A 20,894-nucleotide genomic window follows, 5' to 3' on the forward strand; every position below is an offset into this window, starting at 1 on the left:
TATCACCAGATACCTTTGCTTAGTAATCTCAAATTCAAATTCAAACTAAAATGCAAATGCTAGTAGAAAAAAATTGGATAGGAAGAATGGAATACAGGTTTGGCATGATTACTGACTTGCTATATGAACTTGAACAGATTGTGCTCCTCTATGAATGAACTAATTAATTATTTTAAATAAAAAGTTAAGGTTACCTTTGACTTTTTGATGCTGCCATGCTTCTGAAAGAAGTTCTTGTCAGAAGGGGAACATAGGAAAAAGAGTCAGGAGAGCAATGGTGTGAGGAAAAAAAAGTCAAAAGACAAAAACAACTTTTTTTAAACATTTTTGCCATGGGCTAAACCTACCCAGAATAGAACTTAGGTACTGAGATGACCTTTGGGTTTCATGACTGGAAGGAAAAACATTGTGTCCTCTACCTAGTTCAGGCCATTGAGTACAAGGTACTCAAAGTTAGCCTCTACTGAAACATTAAGCAGCACCTTTTCCATCTGTTCAACATATTATAGTTTCCAAGACACCTTCACACTTATGAATTCAGTGGATTCTCCAAGCAATTCTGAAATAAGAAGAGTAAGGATGAGCTCCATTTTAACGATGTGAAAACTGAGACCTAGAAAAAGGAAGTCACTTAGCTATCCCAGAAGCAGAGGCCAGAATAAAACCCAGATCTCTAGGCTCTCAAAACTTGAAAAGAAAGTGCCTCTACCCTTTTGTATTCTAGCACACCCTCCCTTACTTCTCCAGTCTCTTAGAAGGGCCAATACTGTAGGCATTCTGCAGTTTTTAATAGCATGAGTGAAAATAGCAATATATTGGGTTAGACCCTGCCATTCAATCGATGGAAGATAGAAGACTAATGCATTGGCAGCATAAAAGATGAAGTCTGGCATCCAAAGCCTGACCTCCACAGATTCTTCCATCTCTCCTTCTTACAACTCTGTCCCAATGCACCTCTCCTCCCCTCTCTTAGGCTTAGAATGGCTTAAATAAGCAAGCTATAAAGACTCTAGGAAATCTGGCCCATCTCAAGAGTCTTTGATTCATAAAGGAAAAGCACAGTAAGGGAGAAAAAATTAAGTCCAGTTGGTTTTTTTGGTCCACATTGAAGCCAGGTGAGAGTCAGCTCAAATGGTCTCTAAGGACTCTTCTCAGCTTTGGTTCTTGGATTTCCACAACCTTAATCCTCAAGAGTTGGCAAAATCCTCAAAAAAAAAAATCAGGGCCCTCAAACATTTCCTCAGATCCCTCATGGCCTACCCCTCAAGCAGGTCAGCCACAAAGGGCTTCGGCACCAGGTAGCTGTGAGTAAGAAGATGGGGGTGGCCAAGGTGGATCAAACGCCTCCAGGGATTCTCCCAAAGAGGCTTAAACAGGCAACACAATTCCCTCTCACAACAGCTTAACATCTCCAACGCTTCACTGCTTCCTTCATGCAAGAGACGAGTGGGACGTGAGCTGCTGTGGGAGGAAGGAAGGGTCAATCAGTGTGCCAGTGGGCAAGCAAGGGCAATGCTGGGGAAGGCCAGTACTCTGACACAACTCCCTCTAGTTGTTACTATGTCAGATAAAAATCTAAGCTTTTACATAATATTTACTTAAGCTGCTATTTCCTTTAGTCCTGGAAATCATTATGTAGCAGCTTGAGGCATGAGAGAGAGTATGTCCAGTTAGGAGTTCAAAGGCATGGCTTCTGATCCTAAATCCATCATTACCTAATCCTGTGTCATCAGACTCATTTGTCCCCTCTCTCCACCCCAGTACACATCTGTAAAATGAACCCAATAATGGTTTTTAAAAGTGACGTGGAAACATAGTGAAGAAACAAACTGAAAATAAGCTCCTCGATTACCTCCAAACTACCTATAATCACAAACTGGATGAAATCTTAACTTAAACATCAGCAACACATGCTCAATATTTTATAAGGCACTTTATACAACCTTTGTCACAATGTATTCTTGTAATTCAAAATCCCTTAAGACATTATGATTGAGCCTATTTTCAGAGCAAAAAACTTAAGTTCTGAGATGAATCATTTAGTTCCTGACCCTGTTCCCCTCAACAAAGCAGATGAAATGACCATGAGTATGAACACTCAAAATAAGTTTGTCTTGAACAATTAATAAAAAAAAAGAATAAGTTACTTTCCCAGGGCCAGACCTGGCACCCTAGACTGCTTCCAGGTTGCAGGTACAGGCAGCCTGGCTTTTGCTTTTCCAAGTTTAGGAAGAAGTATCTATTCCTAATGTTTCCCTTTCCTTCACTACCTAGGAGTCCTGAAAATATAAATAACCACCTAAATGCTGCAAGCCTGTTTTCTTTCCTAGGTCTGAACTGGCATTGAAAAGCATCTGTATGGGTAAGAGTGAACTCTGTATGACTGACCAACATGTTGCCACAAGCATGCCTTCCCTTGGCCAAATTTTTGGCTTTTTCTTCCTATGACTACTTTGATTACGGCCAGGTCTGACTGGTGATGGGCATTAAAACCAGATTTGGGATAGGGGAGATACAGCTTCATCGGGAGAGAACAAAAACTGCAAAGCATTTTCTCAACTCTTAACTTGTTTGATCCTTGATATCATCTGAGAATAATACTGATGGTTTACCAGTTGACCAAATAAGATCCAGACAGAAAAGGGGAACCTGACTGAGCCACAACCTAAGAAGCAGAGTAGTAACTGGAACTCATGTTTCTTGACTTTAGTTCCAAAATTCAGAAATGATAATGAGGCTGTCACAGTTAACAGTAATCTGAGTTTCTGAGGATGCTAATCAAGAGCAGTCCTGGCATATTCTATCTCACTGCTTTCTACCCTTTATCCAGATTCATTCTAGGCCCCCCCCACCCCATCAAGCAGTAGCTTTTGGTACCAAGGGCCAAAAAGGCTTCCCCAGGACACCATGACCTGGTTTCTAGCATGAGGAATTCTAAAAATAGCAGGCCCTCATTAGTGGGGCCAGATGGCCCAAGTTGCTGTGCCTAGGGGCTGGGTTGTGGTCATTAAGGATGTGGCTGGTCTGTCGGCCTACTACTGACCCAGGAGAGGCTGGGCCACTGCCCAACAGGGTCTTGCTTGATGCATTATACCATCTCTCCTCATACCCTCTCACCCATAATTTAGGTACTGATGCTGTGGTCCAAGTTGGTATTTTATTCTCAAGAAAAAAGAACTTTGATATTTAGTTACTTTTGGTTTTCTAGGGCACTGCTTCAAAATCATATTACTCCATAATGTTTTTTAAGTGGACATGGGGATGAAGGAGCAGACTTAATCTTTCTACATTGATCAATGCCAATTTGCTTTCTTCATCTTTCTACATTTGCCTGTTAACTCATCTGAGGCCTCAGATCTGAGTTCTGCTTACCTTCTGGAACTGCTATGACACATGCTGTTATTAGCATCCATTTTATACTGAGCTCACTGACATCTCAAGTCAGATTGCAGGAAAAAGGTCCAGAGCAAACTGATGGAGGCCAACCAGCTGGGGACTGTGACTACTGAGAAGAAAGGTACAGCTGGTTGACCCTAGGGGTAGGAAATGTTCTGCATAGGAGTGTCCAGGGCATGTGGGTGTGTCTCATGTGGTACTGTTTGTCCAAGTATACCCTTAGCAGTGTTTCTCTCAGGGATAGGAGTGCATGTCCTGGAGAGTAAGAGTATATCTAAATATGTATCTATGACATATGTGTAAATGGGTATATACTTATGTCCTATAGGCAACTATGTATGTTCATACATACAATATGAACAGGAATGCCTCATGTGTTTCCATGGGTGTGCACCGTCATTGTGTTAAGAATGGTCAAGCATGTGTGTGTGCACCATACTTAACTGAATATATGTGCTTTGAGTGTCGACATGAAAATATGGCCCATTTATGTATACCTTATGTGTTCCAAATACACTCCACATGTGTCTGAGTATGTTGTATGTACATGTGACTTATAGTGTGGGTGTAGGTAAAGGGCATGAATAGACAATAAAACTAAACCAATTTACCTCCCCAACAATTTGTTTCTAACAGCTTTCCTTAAAGACCCCTGGGTCAATCTGAGACTTTAGGCGAATCCCTACCTCTCCTTACCTCAATTTTCTCAGTAGTACTGAGGTAGTGAGCTCAATGTATGGGTTCTTTCCTCGTCTAGTTACTTATCAGCTTAAGAATAATAAGTTAACTCTGATTTCCCTAACCACCACCACAAAGTGTCAAAATGCAGACATGTACATGGGGATTAACACCTGAAGATGTCTCATCCCAACTCAGGCCCCTCGAGACATTCAACACTCATTTTTCCACTGGCCTAAGCTATCTGGATTAAAAAGAATAAATAGATAACCTCAGGACATACAATCTTCACCAAAGCCAGGCAAAATAACATTTGGTTTATCCAAATCATTCTCCCTCATATTTTTGAATGAATGTGGGAACCAGTGAGGGTAAGGAACCAGCTTTTAAGTTCAAGGCATACTCTGTAAGAATAAGACCAGAAAATTTCCAAAAAAAAAAAAAAAACCAACATACAAACAAAGCAGAGCACAAAGAGCTACAGAATTTAGAACTGTAAGCTTCTCATACATTCCTGGGCAAAATATATTCACTTACACTTATAGTAGATCTAAAAGATGTATCCAAAATTGCCATTAATGGTTCAATGTAACCTATGCCATTATCTAATGGCATCTGTCTAGTTCTTTCTGCTGTCTTGACTGATTTTTGTTAAAAAAAAATAGACCTAGATAGAAGCAAAGTGCAGAAGGCATCTTTAGAATGAACTACTTGCTCAAAGCTACCTCGTATTGGTGGACTGGTGGTAATTGCTAACGCCATATGCCATGCTCTTCCTAGCACACAACTGTCTTTTAAGCAGAACCACTAATCTGAGTCAATCAAAGCTATTTTCTAAGAGTCAATTTCCTAGTCATAATATGAGAACAGTCTTGGCCTTGCCCATCTCATATGATCATGGAAAAAAGACTAATGTGTCAAGAAAACTATACGATAATTTTATTTTCTTGCCCTACCCCAAGAGAAGTGAAAAGGTTCCAAACAAAATGATGCATGTAAAGGTGAACAGTGTCAATTTGTTCTATGTAGGTCATTAGTCAAAAGCCTGTGATTTCTAAAACAACACTTAATCATATCATGAAAACCCAGTAATGCTCATTACAAATCCTAGCCAAGGATTTGGGGGCCAAGAACTGGTTTTTAATTGCCAAGTGCCTAGGTTGTTCTGGCTTAAGAATGTGCTAAATAAAAACACAATTAATTTTGGCTTTCTTTCAAGCTCTTCTTTTAGCTTTGCAGGAGACAGGGACAAAGCTATTTTGCTATTCACAGCAACATGTGTGTGAGTCCATGGGAATGGAGTTGGGGGTAAATAAAAGAAAGGTTATTATTTTTAAAATCCAAGCTTTTGGCCCAGTACCTAAAGCATGGGCCAGGTCATAGGGTCCCCCTCCTTTCAAGAGAAAGAAGTTAAATCTGTGCTATGTTGGTGATAACTGAGGCACAAAGAAGTTAAATCTGTGCTATGTTGGTAATAACTGATGCTAACCTTGAACAAATTTTGTTCAAGGTTAGCTAGTGCACAGCTTAATATTTGCAGATGTTACTCTTTATTTAATGGAGGGCCTACTGAATGTCAGATCTCTTCTTGTGACAGTCACTCACAGATTTCTGCCTCAGAGAGTTCTCAGAGTTTACTGGACCCAATTTACAAAAAAGAAAATAAATTCAGAAAGGCTAATTCACTCAAGGTCACAAACTAAAAATGATATAAACTCCTAGTTCAGTGACCCTGTTTTCCATCGCACCATACAGATTTCCCAAATCACCCCTAAAAGACGAGTGTGACTTGTGCATCTCACAGGTCCAGGAACCTAATCCTTATCATGCATGTATTAGCTTGAGCACTACCACTACTGTATTTCTTGGTTAAATCATTGTCCTCTCTGAGAGGATCAGATCTAGCAGTTCTAGCATCCCTTCTGTAGACACTGAAGCAGGCAATGACTTAAAGTAGTACTATGACTTCCAGAGCCTGAAGCAAGAAGACCAGGCTGGAAAATATGAGTCTTTGAGCCTCATTTTGTTTTTAATCTGTGAAATGGAGATACTTTGTGCCCTATTCATTTTGCAGGATCAAAGAGAAGATCAAGTGAGTCAATGTGTAAAACCCTGAAAAGTTTAAGACAATGTTCCAGAGAGGGAGTTAAAAATCAAAGCAGTATTCATTAGACTCAGTTACTATCTTCTAAATCCAAGTAGAGGGTATATGGAAGTTCTGTCCAATAAATCCTGAATTCTCCTGTGCAGGTCAATCTGGATTTGTATGAAAAACACCTCAGTTGTTTGCAAGGTTCAAAGGAAATAAATCCCCCACTCCCTTTGGGCCCTATACACAAAGCACTCTCATCATTTTGCTTTTGTCTGAGCCCTGCCACCCTGCCAGACTTATAGAACCCCTCCTAGAACTATACACCTGGCTCCTCCTGTGTATCTGTCCCAATGCCAAGGCACCCACTGCCCAGCCCTCTTGCCAGCCAACATAGTTCACAGAGAAAGGAGGAAGGAAGAGAGTGGGTGGAAGAGAGGCTGTGGGTGGTTCAGCTAAAAGTAGCTGCTGCCTTTAGGCACCACACTCTGAGGGGGTGGAGGGTGGGTTCTTAGCACATCCTTCCTGCAGTCAGCTTGGGCACAGAGGTGCATGGTATCCCCTCCTCTAATGAAGGCAGGCAGGCGGAGAAATCAGCTGCCAGAGCCATTCCCAGAGCTGGCTACAGATGCACAGTGCTGGCCTCCTCTGGGCCCTGAGGGTGGATGGCTACTCTGCACAGGGCTGAATCCACAGCTCCCTGCCTTCAGGAGAGCTAATGTGGCCTTCAGGAGACTCTCTGTTCTCCCCACCCCCATCCCACTGCCTGGCACCCCAAGGACTGCTGACAGGCCTGCTTCCCTCCAGAAAGTTACATAATGCTCTTGTTCTCTGCTCTTAATTCTCCCAGCCTCTTCTCAGTTCACTTTCTCTAATCAAACCTAAAAGAGTATTAATGTCTCTGATCCAGCCATGACAGCACAGAACCAGAACACTATAAGGAAGGTAGCAACTTACAGTGGGCAACGGCCTGACATGAAAAGTCAAGATCAGATCCATCACTGAAACCTTGGACTTTTTTCCCCTTCTGTGGTTTTCTTTTATCACTTACAAAAAGGCAAGGGGGAGTCTAGGCAAGGTGCTGTAGACCTTGCAGGTACATTAGTCTCTTCCCTAAGTTATTATCTGGGAAGCCTGGCCACTTAAATGAATGACCCAACTCTACTCAATAGCCCAACCATGGATGTCCCCTCTCCCAGTTTGGATGAGCTGGGCAGAGCCTTCCCCTCTCTCCTAACTTCAACCCCCCTATTGACTAAATTCTGCATTGACAGGGACCTTGAGACACTGCCTCTACCTCCACCCCAGGCCTGTTTCAAGCTGACCCACTCTGCTTTCTCCTGTTTGTGTAGAAGTTTCTGGCTAAACATTCATCTAAGAACATGATTCTTCTGTTAAAAACACTCTGCATTTTAGTGACATGGAAAGTGAGGTCCAGGTGGGAAAAACCTTGATCAAGATCTAACAGCAAGTGCTTGATCCTAGAGCTCCTGAGGCCTTTTCCAGTGCTCTTTCTCCTATTGTAGATCTGCCTTCTATATGCCATCATTCTACTACACAAGAACAACTTTCCCTCTTCTCTGCTACCAAATATTCACCCTGGTGTTTGAAGCTCAAATGTCCAATCCCTGTCAGTGACCTGCAACTAGCACAGAAGAATAATATGGGTAAGAAAAAGCTGAATTCAGACATCTTTCTCTTCACCTTTCTTCTTCCTCCTGGTTGCCTTCTTTGATACTTTCTTCAAAGCTTTCCCCTGAGTATTGTTCTGTCAATAGAACCCCTTTCAGTCTCAACAAGCCATGACTGCATCCTGATCACAGGATCCAAAATGCAGGCTACATTGGACGCACTAAAGGATGTGGTGACAAGAGTCCTGGGTTCTAGGTCAGACACTATCACTTCCTACTTTATAGCTTTGAGAAAGTCACTTATTCTTTCTTGGCCTCACTTTCATAAACTTTTAGGTTGAAGAAGAAGCCAACAAAATAAATAGGAAATATTGTCAAAATGTTCACTACTATTTGTAGAGGAGGCAGTATTAACTAAGTTAATTAATTCTTAAAATATCACAGGAAATGACTCTGGGATGTCAAAGGAGCAAGTCCCTTATCTCCTATGCTTTCCCAGACCTATGAGACTGATTCTATAAATGATTCTATAATAATTATCAATTATTCATAAGGCAGATCTCTTCAAGAAGCTAAATCCCAAACTGGTATACTCTCACTATTCAACTCACTATATGGCTCCCTTCCCTGATTCACAGTCAGTGTTTGCTTAAAGAATACAACATATATTTCACCTGTTACAAAAGAAACATAAGCCAAATACAATTAAGAATACAAATCTATTACCGCCATAACCACACTGTGATTCTAAACCTGCTAAAAGGAATTGCTGGATTGCATACTGGTTTTGAATAATTTCCACAATCATTTTGATCATTAATATTATTCACAAAATGAGCACACATTAGAGCTGATCAAATCTTTAAAGGGATCTAACCCACCTATTCTTATTTTATAGATGAGGAAAAACAAATTTCAGAAGGGAGAAGTATTTTTATCTGAGGTCACCCAGCAAATTAGCAGAATCTTTGCATCATTACAAAAATGTGAAGGAATTTTTTTCCTGAAGGGTTCAAACAATCTGATAGCTGTTTATAGTTGTCCCCAGGTATCTGTAGGGGCTTGGTTCCAGGACGTATTTGAATACCAAAATCAGAGGATGTTCAAAACCCTTATGCAAAATGGTGTAGTACTGGCATATAACCTAAGTACTTCCTCCTGTGTACTCTTTTTATTTTTATCTTTCATTTTTATATCAGTGCTGGAGGTTAAGCACAAAGCCTCGTATGCTAGGCAAATACTTTATCACCGAGGTATACCTCCAGCCCCATCTCCTGTATATTTCTACTAGATTATAATATCTACTACAATGTAAATGCTATGCAAAGTTGTTATGTTGCATAGGTTTTATTGTATTATTATTTTTGTTTTTCTCAAATATTTTCTATCTGTTGATGCACTAAAACCTGTAGATACAGAGAGCAAACTGTATTTTAAATACAAATAGGCACGAGACTATCCACTCCGTAGGCTAAATTCTTTTCAGAGTGACCACAAACCTCTGGAATTCATCAAAGCCATCACAAATCCTGGAATAAAATTTCACCATCTGCAAAGCTTACCTATGCCCATGTGTGATAAGTTAGAGTCAAACTGAGCTAATATTTCCTTTGAACAATTCCATAGCAGTCTCTTTCGTTCATCCCTGGCAGAACATTCCCATCACCTCAGGGAAGTTTTAGAAAAATATTGATGCCAGGGCCCCACCATGACTAATTCAATCAGATCTCTCCCAGAGATTCTATGAAATGTTGTTAGTCTTGTTAACTCCCCAGGTGACTCCAATGTTCATCCAGGGCAGAAATCCACTAGGTTAATGGAAACAATTCAGCCAAGCAACAAGGAAAACATGTGCGGTTTCCTGGATTCTTAGAGGACAAAATACATTCTGTTTTAAAGTTACATCCATGATGCTCTGTTTTCCAAATAGGGGAAAGGAAAGTGATACACAGAAACTATAGTTGTGTTATTGGATCCATTTATGAAACATATAGTTTGTAGGCATTGAAAGAAAACGGGGAGCTCTGGAGACTGCTACTGGATTTTTCAAGAGTAAGATGCCAAGTAACTTATACTCCTTTTTCTGAAGGAACCATCAGAAATAACACCTATGTACCTAGAATATCATGATGTCTATAAGTATAAAACAAATCCTCATTAACATATTGGTAGGAGAGATGACAGCACAGCCTTATGGAGTCTGTACTGGTTGACCATGTACAAACAAAAATCAACTCCAAGAGGGGGCCCTGGTGAGATGCCAGAAGAGTATTAACCTCATCATATTAAATACTACTTTGAATCAACAACTTGAGTGATCCTTACTCAGTTTTCAAATGATACAATGCTGGAAGAGACTGGTAATCTTATATATGTCATGAAGAAGTAAATTTAAAAAAAAAAACACAAAAACTAAAACAATGACACACCAAGTAAAATAGAGCTTAACTGATACTGTTAGAAGAAACTGCTAATTTATTGCACAGCATGGAGAAAAAACATTTAAAGTTATAAAACACTAGAATAATGAACCAACCAAACAAAGTGTGCATTAATAAGTATGGTTCAAAAAATTTAAATTGGTTCAAAAGTCCAACTGCACAAGGGAATAGAGAACTGGACCAGATAGGAAATGGTTTCAAACTATAAGCTCCAAAGGCTAATGCAGTATCTCTTAACTTGGGCTGCATATTTGAATCACCTTGGGAAGCTTTAAATTAAAAAAAAAAAGCTGCCTGAGACCTAGCCCATTCCAATTAAGTCAGAAACTCTCAGAGTAGGGATCTGGCATAGGTATTTAAAATCTCCCCAAGTGATCTAAATGTTCAGTGAGAACTGAGAACCAGTAGAAGGATGCATTATTAGACATTTCACAGATAGATCAAAGTCCCTTTGTACTTGATCCCAGCCAGGTGGCACTTGGAGTAGCATGATCAGTTCTGGGCAGCACATTTTTAAAGAAATAAAGAAAAATACGTGTGTTTCAAAAAGAAGGCCAACTGCATAAAAACGGCAGTTCTTTCAAAACATTCTGTATTTTAGGGTTCAGCAATTCACACTGGCTTTAACCTTGAAGATCCCAAATAGTGTCTTTTCAGAAGTCTGACTAAAGGGAACTCTTTGATATATATCCAAGACAAAAAGGTGGCATTTCATAGACTAACGAATTCTGTGCAAAAGCACTATACAAATGAAAGGTATTAAAAAGCACTAAAAATGAAAGCAAGTAAAGCTGAGGAAGCTAGTATGACTTCAGGCATGACTCACACACACTTTCCTCCCCACCTAACCCCTTACTGTTTCACAAAGCTGGGAATGATCTGACTCTGACTCTCCCACCTCTCTGTTGGAAAGGAATACCCACTCTCATCCTACCAATCTCTCTTGCCTTTGCTCTCCTCATCTGTAAAAAAGAATAACAATCATCCCTGCAACTTCACAAGAATTATGTGATAGTCAAATTAGAAAGTATGTAACTTATTTTGTAAACTTTATTAGGCCCATGCACTGAAAAAGGGTTATTAATATAGCCATTACTGGACTGTTTCCCAAGCCTACACTCTCCTTGAGGGCCTTTTCCATTTTGTACTTTGATGCCAGGGAAAAGTACAATGAACTAAATACTCTAGAGCTAGATCCACCTATAGAGAGAAGAAAAAAAAATTCTGGGCACATATTGGAAGAGCTAAGCTTTAATCAAAGATTCTTGGAAAGCCAGAGATACACTCCACCTAGAACAAGTTGCAGTGTTAGAAATAAGGCTTAGAGAGTATAAGATTCACCTCCTCCATCCCATTCCTTGGGGCAAAGCCACTGGAGATAGATCCCTGTATGAAGTCTTCTGGAGAGGCAGTTATTTTGGGAGAAATGGCTCAATTCTCATACCTAAAAGCAAGTACTTGGTTAGCCAAAAATGAGATCATAGGTTGATATAGCAGACTAAAGAGGACATACTTCGGTATAATCCCTGGAACTACCAGTGTGCATCATCTGATCAGTCAAGTACTATCTAGGCCTCACTATAGAACACTACAGCCCCTCACCCACAAGACTATTGGAATCCCTCAGCTCCAGAAGCTGACTCCAAGTCCTGCTCACCAGCTTCACAATCAAACTGACTCTTCCAACTTGTCCAACTTCCCCAGTCAGAAACTATTGAATCACAGAAAGAACATCCCCTCCCAAATGCACACTACAGCTGGGTTAGTCATGTTTCCCCAAGCCTCAAACAAAATTGGGGTAAACTCTACAAGCAGATGTTGCAGGTTCTGACAGAAGCACTCTTAACAAAAGAAAAGTGCTCAGTTTGTTCCCACACAGCTATCACTTTACTCTCCTTGCTGAAGTCAAAAGTTAGGGTGAGGAAAAAAAATATTTTTCAGAACCTGCAGACCTTCTACACTAAAGTTAGGCAGTGGATCAGCTAAACTTAAGGAGGGAGTAGTAACTATATAGAGATACTTGAACCCATGAGTCTTCCAATAAACAGTCCCCATGATTAGGCAAGGCTAGGCTCTGTATGCCTGTTGTGAACGTGTTTTCTAGGCATTTGCAGCCAATGAAGATTTTGTTCTTTCTGTCTTCCCTCCCCCAAAGCACCTTTCCAAGCCCCACTTGGCTGTATCCCTTATAAGGAGATGTGGGGCCTGGGCCCTTAAATGACAGGCTCTGAAGTTCAGTGGGCACTGTGATACAGGGGTTGCTAGGATACCAGTAGAGGCCATTTTCTTTAATTCTTGGGTGGGAAGCTGGGAACCAAAATCCCTGAGCTGGGATTTTGCCCCTCCTAGTAGCAAAAGCTTATCCTATACTCAAATGGATCAGAAAGGAGGAAAGGGGGAAAAAGACATTTATGGGGAAAAGTCATGGCAATTCAAAGAGGAAAAGCCCTCTTACTTCTCATCCTCTTCCAGTGGAAGGGGTGGTGTTAGGGAAGGGAGAAAAAGGAAGAAAAGTAATGGAGGAAAGGGGAAAGACTAAGAGAGGAGGCAGGAGGAGGGAAAAAAGAAAACAGATCAAAATGCATAGGGTTCCATTTCTCTGGACTGCATTTCTCATATTCTCCCACTCTTTTCTCTTTTTGCATGCCCTCACACTTCTGAAGGAGAAATGCCAAACCTTTAGGATTCACACAAGTAAAAAGTCACTTTGCCACCTTTTGTTCTCTACTGCCCAAATTACCTTTTGGCTGTTCCAGGAAAACCGGCCATTTGACTAACTCCATCCCTTATTTACCTACAGAAAAATGAATTTGAAAGGTGTGAACTACAGTAGCTAAATTACTGGTAGAAGGGTTTTTCAAGCTACCCATAAAGCCCGAGGGGTTTTAGGTGGTAGGAGAAAGATGCATGGGTGACACCCATCCATCCTAGTCTCATTTAAATCTTCACAAGCCCTAGCACAAGGAGGCCATTCAGAACTGTGGAACTCAGTGCTGTCTTTCCTCATTCCTACCACCACCACCCTCCATCCACACTCAGGAGTGTGCACCCACACAAACACAGAGAAAGGCGTACACACACTCCCACAAACATACTGCTACCACCCTAGACACATACATTCCAAAAGGCTTTTTGCCAAGGGTCTGTCAAGCACCAGGGGGAAGGCATTTCATGACACTACTTAGTCATAAGCCAGGTTCAAAGATTAGTCTTAGAAATCCATTCTCCCTTTAGTGAAAATAAAAAGTCCAAAAAGAATTCAGTGTTGCAATCCCCATTTCCTTACCACATAGGTAGGACAAAAATTCCTTAGGTGAAATTCTCCAGATATTAGTAAAAATATTCAGCCTCTCCTCCCATCATCTCTTAATTAACATATCACTATCCTTTTCACTTGACTTTCCAGTCAAAGGGGATGAACTGGAAAGTACTTATGGGTGCCCAAATTATAGAAAGCAAGAACTTGGAAGTCAACTAACTAGTCCAATCATTTCAAAACGTCAATGTTACAGGGAATCCCAAACTCACTGAGGAAGGAAAAAAATTCCCCAAGGTCAAATAGCCACTGAATGAAGAAAATTCCAGTCTGCAGCTGCCCAGTCTTTTCCCCATTCTCCAACCCTGTCTAAAAACAAAGTACCCAGGTAAGACAGAAACTTACTTTAAATAATATCTCTCAGAGCTAACAGATTCAAAAATAAACAACTCACTAGATTCTTTGCAAAGAAACAAGTTCTTGGTTCCACACAAGGGGTCTTCACAAAGAGACCAAAGAGTAATCAATAATAATCAATGCCAGCAAACCTCCCAGATCATGTTTATACCGTGGTACGAAAGAAGAAAAAACATAAAAACACAACTCAGCCTCTCACCCACACTGAGTCAATAAGAATGTGCTTTGAGGCTCAAAATCTTGACTGACGCCATTAAATAACTCTGGGTCCTGTAGTGAGAACAATTAGAAGGACCCCTTCACAGCCCCTCTCCCTTTATCATCAGTTCCAAAGAGATTCAACAAAATGCCATGGAACTTGACAGCATAATGCCAGCAGATTTGCACATCATACATGAGCAGCCACCCACATTAGTGTAGGGGGAGAATGTGTGTGGATGTGTATGAACCCTGATTCATTGCTACATGAGCCAGAAATAGCAATATTTCAAGTCAGGTAAGCAATGGAATGAGGAAGACCTGCCTACATCAACAAAGGAGAAAAAAAAAAGTAATGTGTACACTGGCATCAGAAACAAAATTTTCCTAGTTTTTCCAAGAGCTTTTTTAGCAGAAACAGAAATATAAAAATAATAACAGCAACCACCACCATCATATGATACAAACAAGCAGACATCTCAAATTGGAATGTAGCTTCCAGCTCATGTTTCCTGAGCTCTCATCCCATTTCATCTAGACCTCTTTTTAGTGCTCAAAACTCAATTTAGCACATTACATACATTCAGTTATGGTAATGTGTCAATTAGACCTGTGCTCTTAAAGCAACAAACAAGAAGGCAAAGAATACCACCACTACTTTGTCATCAAAGCAATCAAGTTCTATTTAGAATGTAGTTCAAGAACATTATTGCAAATTACCCCAAAGGAGACACATCCAATACTATTATTCCCAAGGTAGGTAAAAAGCTGGATTTTGTTTTTTGGATGAGAACCAGAAAAAATCCTCAAACTCAAATCCAGGGGTACAATCTCTGGGGAAAGAAGCCCAAACATGTCTTGTCAAAGTCCTCTCTTGCCAATTCAAAATATCAGAGAACATTTTTATATCCCATTCCATGATTCCAAATAAATTGATATTTAATGCTTTAAGAAATACTTTAAAGGTGGCTTCTTTCCAAATTGGAAACTGTGAACCCTGGACAGCAAATTGAGATTCAAAGGACAGAGTCACCAACTGCCAGCTCAAGGAACCCCACCGCGTCACTTCCCAAATTCTTGCTTCTCATTATAGATTAAAGAATCATTTTCCCTAAATCCATTTCTTGAATCAATTTTTTCCCTTCTAAATATCCAGTGTACAACTGCCATTCCTAAGATCCAAAAATTCATCATGCTCTTCCACAAACCCCTTCCCCCTTACCCCCACCTCAAACAAACCCAAATGCACTCCAGATGGCAAGAGAGAAATTTTGAATAAAATTCCCTAATGGAGTTTAAAGGTAGTTTTCAAGAAAATGAGTTGACAAGACACCACAAACAGCGAAGCCACTGTTAAGGACGCAGAGCTTGCCCCATGAACGTCACACAGATGGAGGATGCACACACGCATGCACACTTAAAATAGAAAACATTTCTTTATCAAAAAATTTCACTCAAGCAATAAGCAACTACACTCACAGGCATACTTAAAAGACAAGACATGACAAAAGATTTAGGGATAGATAATATACCAACGTCATACATATCACAGCGAGGCCATGTTGAAGCTCAAAACGTTTTCCCCCCTGAATAAGAATTGCTCTTTCTCTCCCTCTCTTTCCCTGTCTCTGTCTCTGTCTCTCTCTCTCTCTTGCTCGCTCGCTCTCTCTCTCTCTCTCTTTTTTTTTTCTCGGTGGCTCTCGGGATGAAATCAAAGCGAGAGTTCGCGACAGCTCAGGTGGCTGGACTCCATTCAGCGCGTTCCCAGGAAAAACATGAGTATGACATTGACAAGCAGGAGGACTACAATCACAGCAAAAACGACTACAGTTTGCACATCCAGGGTCATGGTGCAATGCAGAACACTGTAGTGTTCCAGGTGGGGGGCCGGCAGATTGGGAGATGTCAGTCTCTGTTCTGTCAGACTGTCCATACAGCCACCATGCTAGAAAGGAGAGGAGGAAGTCGGATGGTTAGGGAAGGGCTGGGTTTGGCGCCCGAGTTTGGTGGGGGGGGGTAGGGGAGGGGGATGGGGACAGGGGCGCTTGTTTCCCCCTTCTCAGGATTGGGCTGCTATTCCTTCCCTAGCTGAGAAATCTTAGCTTGCGCTGAAGACGGCAGAGTCCAGCATTCTCTCTCGGGCGCCAAGGAAAAAGCAAAATCCTGGTTTTCAAAGGGAAAGGCGGGAGGAACCTATCAGAGGTTCTCCAGCGCCTGAGTCTGTCTGGGCGTGCGTCAGTCCGCCTGCCTGGCTAGCGGTCAGTCTCAGTCTCCCCTATTCTCTCTAACTCGCTTGCTTTCCTAAGCTGGCTTCCTTCCTTGCTCGCTCTCTTCGAGGGGCTCCAGGCTGCCAGCCACTCTTTCAAGCCCTTGCTCGCTGGCCCTCTTCCTCTCCTCTCCCCACCCCCACTTCAGCCCGTAGGCTGCCTTTTTATTCACCAAGAGACTGCGGGCGCCTGCGTGAGCCGCAGCCAGAGCGGCTGACAGGCCCACCCGCCAATAGCAGATGCTGCAGCAGCGCGTACGCAGCCTGGAGGCGGGACTTGCGCTGGCATGCTAGCTGTGGCAGCCAATCGGAGTTCCCAAGACTCCCTGAGCTGGCTTGCTCCATTCCAACGAACCCGGAGCCACTGGCAGTCAGTTTTGGCATGGGGGTGGGGAGGCTTGTTGGGGGTGGGTTGAGGGGGATGTAGAGAGGTAAAGGAGAGACTGGGAAAGAGGGAGGGAGCCAGCCAAAGGGGCTGAAGGGGAGCGAGCTTGGGCAGGGAGGGAGGAGGTGACCACAGAAAGAAAGGAAGGTGGGGTATGATGAAGAGGGAGAAAGGTTGGGAAATGGCAGGGTAAAAGATGAGGAGGAGGGAATAGGAATGGAAAATTGGGATAGGTAGGTAGGGCGGATGCAAATACCTTGGCAACCACTTTGGACCCTGGGCCTAGGGGGAAACAAACGGTATTTGGCCACTGCCTAAAGTATATATAGGCAACTTACAATTAGCTATAAAAAGCTCACAATCCAGTGCTATAGGGAGAACCACATGGACATACAACAAATTATTCAAAATCCAACTCTGTTTGGCTTTCTCTTATTTAGAGATGCTCTGGTCCTTTCCTAATTATGGTTTTCTCACACTACGACCATTCGCTTGCACTCTTTGAGCATGCTGAGTATCCAAACGGGAAGCCAGCCCAGGGTTAATGCCACATATAAATTTTAAATAACTTATAATCTACTTGTAATAATCTCCTCATAAAGTGACCTAGTGTCTAACCCTAGAGGGGAAATGTCCTAAACTAGAGGCTGGAAGTTTTCATATTTACTTCAAGCTCTACCTCAAGCTTGCTGTGTAACTTTTGGACAACTCCTTTCCAGTATCTGGGCCTCCAAGTCTCTGTCACATGAAGACTCATATCTGAGAATTCAGTGACACCTCAGAACCCTCATCTCAAAAAAATATACACAATTTCTGCAGTTTCATGAGCTCTAAGAGTTATGGATTACCTCATACAGAAGAACTCTCAGAGCTTTTCTTGCTCTTACATGCTGTATCTGTATGAGTCGATAAATAGATAATGGTGAGGGGTAAGAAACTGTTTTAGCCAGAGATAAAACAAATTAAGTACTATAAGAGGAATGAGAATTGCTTGCTATTCTCTAGAAATCTTTGAGGCTAAAACAGTAATCCATCTTAACTGGATTATTGGAAATTCTGAATGAATTGAGGTCATAAACAAAATGGCCCCTGGCCCTACAAGATAGAATAAACTCTAAATAGGTCCCCACTTAACAAGTTTCATAGCACCACTTGTGAATGATTCTTGCCTAAACTACAAAAACCCCTGAATCAGATCAAGTGTCTAGATTTGACTACTGATGCACACATGAAGGACAGAAAATAAAAACATTTTAAACTCCCATGCAGGGATTCAGATCATAAAAATATATACTATAAAATCTGCATGACCAACAATCTAGTTCTTTACACATAAACAGAAAACAAAAAAGACTGACTGGAATGGAACTTGTATACAGATACACATTTGTGAAATTTATAAAAATCTGGAAATAACACAAACCAAATAATTGGTGATATAAAGGAATTAATATTAATTATTTAGAAATGACAATGATATTGTGGATAGACTTGACAAAATAGGGAGAATGGGAGTAAATATTTGTGACTTTCCATTTGTTCTCTTAGAAATGACATGAAAGCAAGAGCAACCAAAGGAAAAAACAGATAATTTGGATTTCATCAAAGTTCAAACTTTTATGATTCAAAGGACACTATCATGAGTGTGAATGGTGAACTCAAAAAATAGGAGGAAATATTTGCAAATAATGTATCTTCTATCTAGAATATATAAAGAGCTCATAAAAAGAAATATAATTCAATTTAAAAATTGTCAAAGTATCTGGATAGACATTATCCAAAGACATGGTCAATTAAGCACATGAATGATATTCAACCTGGTTAGCCATCAGGGAAATTTGAATCAAATACTGGAAATACAAATACAGGATACTCACTACAGCCTTGTTTGTAATGCGATATCCACACTAGATATTCACTAGAATGTAGGCTTTACAGTATATATTTTTATAATCTGTATAATGGTACTGCAATTTAAAATGTTTTTGTCCCTGTCCTATGTGTATTCTATACATCTACATTTGGATCTAGAAGTTTGATCTAATGAATGGATAAAAACAAATAGCCAGATAATAACAAATGTCACAGAGGCTGTGGAGAAATTGAAACCCTCAAAATACAGCTAATGGAAATGTAAAATGTTGGAGCCACTTTGGAAACACTGTGATGTTTCCTCCAAAATTAAAGAGAGTTACCATTTGACCCAATAATTCTACTCCTCGGTATGTATTTATTAGAAGTAAAAATATACACACATAAAAAAAACTCACACATGAATGTGTTCATAGTAGCCAAAAAGTAATAGTGATATTCATAGTAGCCGAAAGATGGAAACAATTCAAATGCCCATAACTACTGCATGTGGTAGCACACACCTCTAATCCCAGCAACTTGGGAAGTTGAGGCAGGAGGATTGCAAATTGGAAATCAGACTGGGCAACTTAGCAAAACCCTGTCTCAAAATAATAGTTTATTAAAAGCTAGGGATGAGCCAGGCATGGTGGTGCACCCCTGTACTCCCAGCAGCTCAGAAGGCTGAGACAGGAGGATCATGAGTTCAAAGTCAGCCTCAGCAAAAAAGCAAGGTGCTAAGCAACTCAGTGAGACCCTGTCTCTAAATAAAATACAAAGTAGGGCTGGGGATGTGGCTTAGTGGTTGAGTGCTCCTGAGTTCAATCCCTGGTCCCAAAAAAATAAACAAATAAATAATGAAAGGGCTAGGGATGTAGCTCAGTGGTAAAGTGCCCCTGGGTATGATCCCCAGAACCCCCCTGCCCCGACAAATATGTCAACTGATGTATGTTGGATAACCCAATGCAGTATATCCAAAAAATGGAATATTATTCAGCCATATAAATGAAATTTGATCAATGCTACAACATAGAAAAACTTTAAAAATATACTAAATATAAAAGGCAGTTCCACAAAGTTTTTCTATGCTTCCTTGTATATGAAATGTCCATATATTTACAGTAAATATTTTTTCATGGAGCTTTTGGTCAGTTAAATTTATTAAGTTGTGATGTAAAATGTACTTGTTATAGCAAGTGATGTTCAAAACGGCCTGAAAGCCACTCTTATACATTATGTTGAGACAAGTATTGGCTATCCATAATGTAAGCAAGTAGAATTTTTCTCCATGTCTTTGAAAGTTTAATCTTATCCTGTCACTATTTCTCTAATATCTTTTGACCCATTTGTGCTTGATTCCTGGCTTTATACTGTCATCCTATAGAAACCTGGAAACTTCTGTGAATACAAACAACTTGTTGCTAAATCTCATGGCCATGTGTCCATCTTTATTTTTCCTGTTCTCTCACATTGGATTCCATTGATGCCTCCCTCTTTCCTTAAATGTTTGTTTGCCTTGGGGACACCATCTAAAGGACCTGTCTGCTTTATTGTCTTGGCTTTTTTCTGGGTTCTTCTTCATTCAGTCATTAATACCATGATTTATCAAGATTCTTCTAATTCCATGACTCTTTTCTTCTCATTCTGTACTTGCCTTGATGGGTTCATCTATTTCCAAGGCTTGAACAACCACTGCTTTTACAAATTGATGTACCTCCTTTATAATTACTGCACACCAGTAACAAAAATCCACATAGGCCCTTGCTCTCAGAGAGACTCTCTTTCTACTAAGTAATCTCAGGTACTTCTTTTGGACTCCAGAGATGAATCTCTGTTTTCTGGATATCTTCTCCTGAATATCTCACAAGTATTTCAAACTTTATAAGTCCAAAATTGAAGTCATTTTCTCTCTCCCGCCCCTAGAAGTTTTTTTCTTCAAAAGTTCTCTTGGGGATTATAGTCATATAGTGAACTAGCCAGAGGATATTTTAGCCCTGTCTCTCCATCACCTCATCCAAAGTCAACTAATCCCCAAGTCCCATTGATTCTCTTTTATCTTTTCATTTGTCCCTTTCTCTACTTCCTCCTCCTCCTCCTCCTCCTCCTCCTCCTCCTCCTCCTTCTTCTCTCTCTCTCTCTCTCTCTCTCTCTCTCTCTCTCTCTCTCTCTCTCTCCTACCAGTTCCTTTAATTAGTTCTTCATCATCTCTTGTCTATTACAATTAATTACCTGGTCTTTTGTGCTGCTCTCCCTCTGCAACTCAGCCTCTACTTTCCTGTCCAATTT

At 40.7% G+C, this 20,894-nt stretch overlaps 2 protein-coding genes across 9 annotated transcripts in view; both read right to left on the minus strand.

Annotated features, from left to right (window-relative positions):
• Arhgef9 (Cdc42 guanine nucleotide exchange factor 9) overlaps window positions 1–20,894 on the minus strand; it is a 142,678-nt gene that overhangs the window by 99,827 nt on the left and 21,957 nt on the right. Inside the window, exons 1-2 of one of the 8 annotated variants that reach the window (XM_078034618.1) lie at window positions 15,650–15,848; window positions 195–233 (exon numbers count right to left, since the gene is read on the minus strand). The exons of 1 other annotated variant lie outside the window; for it this stretch is intronic. Coding sequence is in view for 2 of the 7 variants with exons in the window: in XM_005335218.5 (XP_005335275.2) it covers window positions 15,643–15,651 (9 nt within the window). In the remaining 5 variants the exon portion in view is untranslated. Of the gene's footprint in view, window positions 1–194; window positions 234–12,975; window positions 13,030–15,638; window positions 15,849–20,894 lie in introns of those variants that run through there. 6 more of the 8 variants (XM_021733173.3, XM_021733172.3, XM_021733171.3 and 3 more) reach the window with 6 other exon arrangements.
• On the minus strand, window positions 15,758–16,522 carry LOC144371714 (uncharacterized). The gene has a single exon (XM_078034619.1). The coding sequence runs from the start codon at window positions 16,037–16,039 to the stop codon at window positions 15,860–15,862; it is 180 nt and encodes a 59-aa protein (XP_077890745.1). The 5' UTR covers window positions 16,040–16,522; the 3' UTR covers window positions 15,758–15,859.

Source organism: Ictidomys tridecemlineatus, chromosome X (assembly GCF_052094955.1).
Source record: "Ictidomys tridecemlineatus isolate mIctTri1 chromosome X, mIctTri1.hap1, whole genome shotgun sequence".
NCBI lineage: Eukaryota > Metazoa > Chordata > Mammalia > Rodentia > Sciuridae > Ictidomys > Ictidomys tridecemlineatus.

What these genes read in the sequence shown, in the direction of transcription:
- LOC144371714 (XM_078034619.1), bottom strand. Translation starts at nt 16,039, where the DNA reads ATGGACAGTCTGACAGAACAGAGACTGACATCTCCCAATCTGCCGGCC.